General features: G+C 29.7%; 1 protein-coding gene across 1 annotated transcript; it reads right to left on the bottom strand.

The window, feature by feature from the left end:
- Positions 1 to 251: 251 nt before the first annotated feature.
- LOC132720032 (receptor-type tyrosine-protein phosphatase epsilon-like) lies at positions 252 to 1,490 on the bottom strand (the record flags this gene model as incomplete). The annotated part of the gene is made up of 3 exons (XM_060704017.1): positions 1,341 to 1,490; positions 1,035 to 1,122; positions 252 to 328 (listed from the first exon to the last, which is right to left on the bottom strand). Coding segments are annotated over exons 1-3 (303 nt in total), but the record flags the coding sequence as incomplete, so codon positions are not given.
- Between the last annotated feature and the right edge of the window lie 364 nt (positions 1,491 to 1,854).

Below are 1,854 nucleotides of genomic sequence, written 5' to 3'. Positions count from 1 at the left end.
TTAACTCATTGTGAATATTTTTAGTGTTCTATAGAAAATATGACTGCCTTTTAATACATGACACTGTTTTTATTTCTTTCACCGTATTTGCTTTTTCTTGATCTTATCGCATTATAAAGAAATGTCTGTCCTACCCGAAGTGATTTTATTTGTAATTTTGTTACTGTTTCGATACATTTATGAAACATTCAACGGTGTATTGAAAATCTTTTTAAAACCTTTTATCAATCTGAAACGTTAAAAAGTCTCACCTTGATAAAACTCGCGTTGATATAATCCGATCCTCGTTCCTTTGGTAGTGTTTTCAGCATAACACGTGTTTCATCATCTGTATAAACAAAATATTTAGTCTTGTAACTGTACTTGATTATGTGTTATTTCTATAATATTTACAAAAGTCATCATTTTGTAATGACATTTTGCCACAACATGTATAAGATATGCATTTACATCATTCATGGATATTTACAAATATCTCTTGTAAATGTTTTACGAGCCATGCTTTCCACGAACATTATGATCAGCCCTATCAGTATTATACCTTTTTAAAAATATGTACAAAAAATATTTTCTTCGGTATGTTTTTTAATAGTATATCAGAAAGATTGCAGCTCTAGACAAAGACTAAGTTTTGAAATCGGAACCTGAAATTATTAAAATAAATTGTAGCAACGCTGCCAGTGTGTTTCATGATTTTAAGAAGCTGAATCATACAGAAAATTAGCTATCATATATTTCATAACGATGTGACTATGTCTCTAAAGACATCTAAAGTTATGAACGAAATTCAAGTTTAAACATTTGAAATCAACTTGCCCTGCTTGGAATTGAAATAAGAATTAATTTGATTTAATCTAATAAGAAACTGTAAAAATTATATGGTAACTTTACAGTTTTTCTGGTTGAGTTGATTTTTACATGTTTATAATTTCAAACACAGCATCTCAGTAGGAAAATAGACTTTCTGACTGCTAACTGGATAGCACCAATGCATGAATTATTTGATATTAAATAATGTTGTACTTTTCACTTACATGCATGCATGTCCTTATATCTGTTCTTTTCACGGTTATATGATTTGTTGGCAACATTAGATGTTTTTTTCATTCCATAAGGTATTTCCTGATGAAAGATAAAACAAACAAAAAAAACAAGTTAAACTATGGAGAAATATATAAAATGAGCATACAACAAATTCACATTTACATTTACCAAGCCTTCGAAAAGTTACAAAAATAATCGAGAACTTCATCAAGAGCTTTATTCTTATTCTAAACGAATGGATTAATCTTAGAATGAAAATAAAAACGTTTCAATTCCCTAAAAAGAATATCAAAGACCTTAAATTCTTTGGCAAAGCTGTCATGGTTTGCCAGATTTTCCTTGACGTATGGAAGAAGGTTTGACAGTGGAATGGCATTTCTGAAGGGACTATTCATCGGGAAGTTTTTGTAAATGTTCTCATCACCTGCCGCCATATTTGCACTGTCACCTGTTGAAAGAAAAACACGTAGAAAAAACATGCATTTTTATAAATGTGTTGATAAATTATGTTAACAGTTTCAGCTTTTAACGTGTTAAAACAGATAAAATGTCTTGTTTGAACGTTTGATGTATAATTGTAGCGGAACAATTCTTTGAAAATCTTGTTACTGCAATCATGAAACTGGTACTTGAACTCACGAATGCATTTAGACTTTCAAGAAAATAAGTAAGAAGGAATTGCGTTTTATCCAGATGGTTTATCATTAAAGTATTTGGTAGTATCACACAGGTATACAAAAGCTTCACAATTGTATTATACAATTCAGACATGTACGATTTTATCTGAAATATTTCGATGGATATTATAAT

The sequence above is a fragment of the Ruditapes philippinarum genome, unplaced genomic scaffold (genome assembly GCF_026571515.1).
Source record: "Ruditapes philippinarum isolate M1 unplaced genomic scaffold, ASM2657151v2 ctg3527_1_1_1_1, whole genome shotgun sequence".
In the NCBI taxonomy this organism is placed as follows: domain Eukaryota; kingdom Metazoa; phylum Mollusca; class Bivalvia; order Venerida; family Veneridae; genus Ruditapes; species Ruditapes philippinarum.
This window is presented reverse-complemented; position numbering and strand designations above follow the sequence as displayed.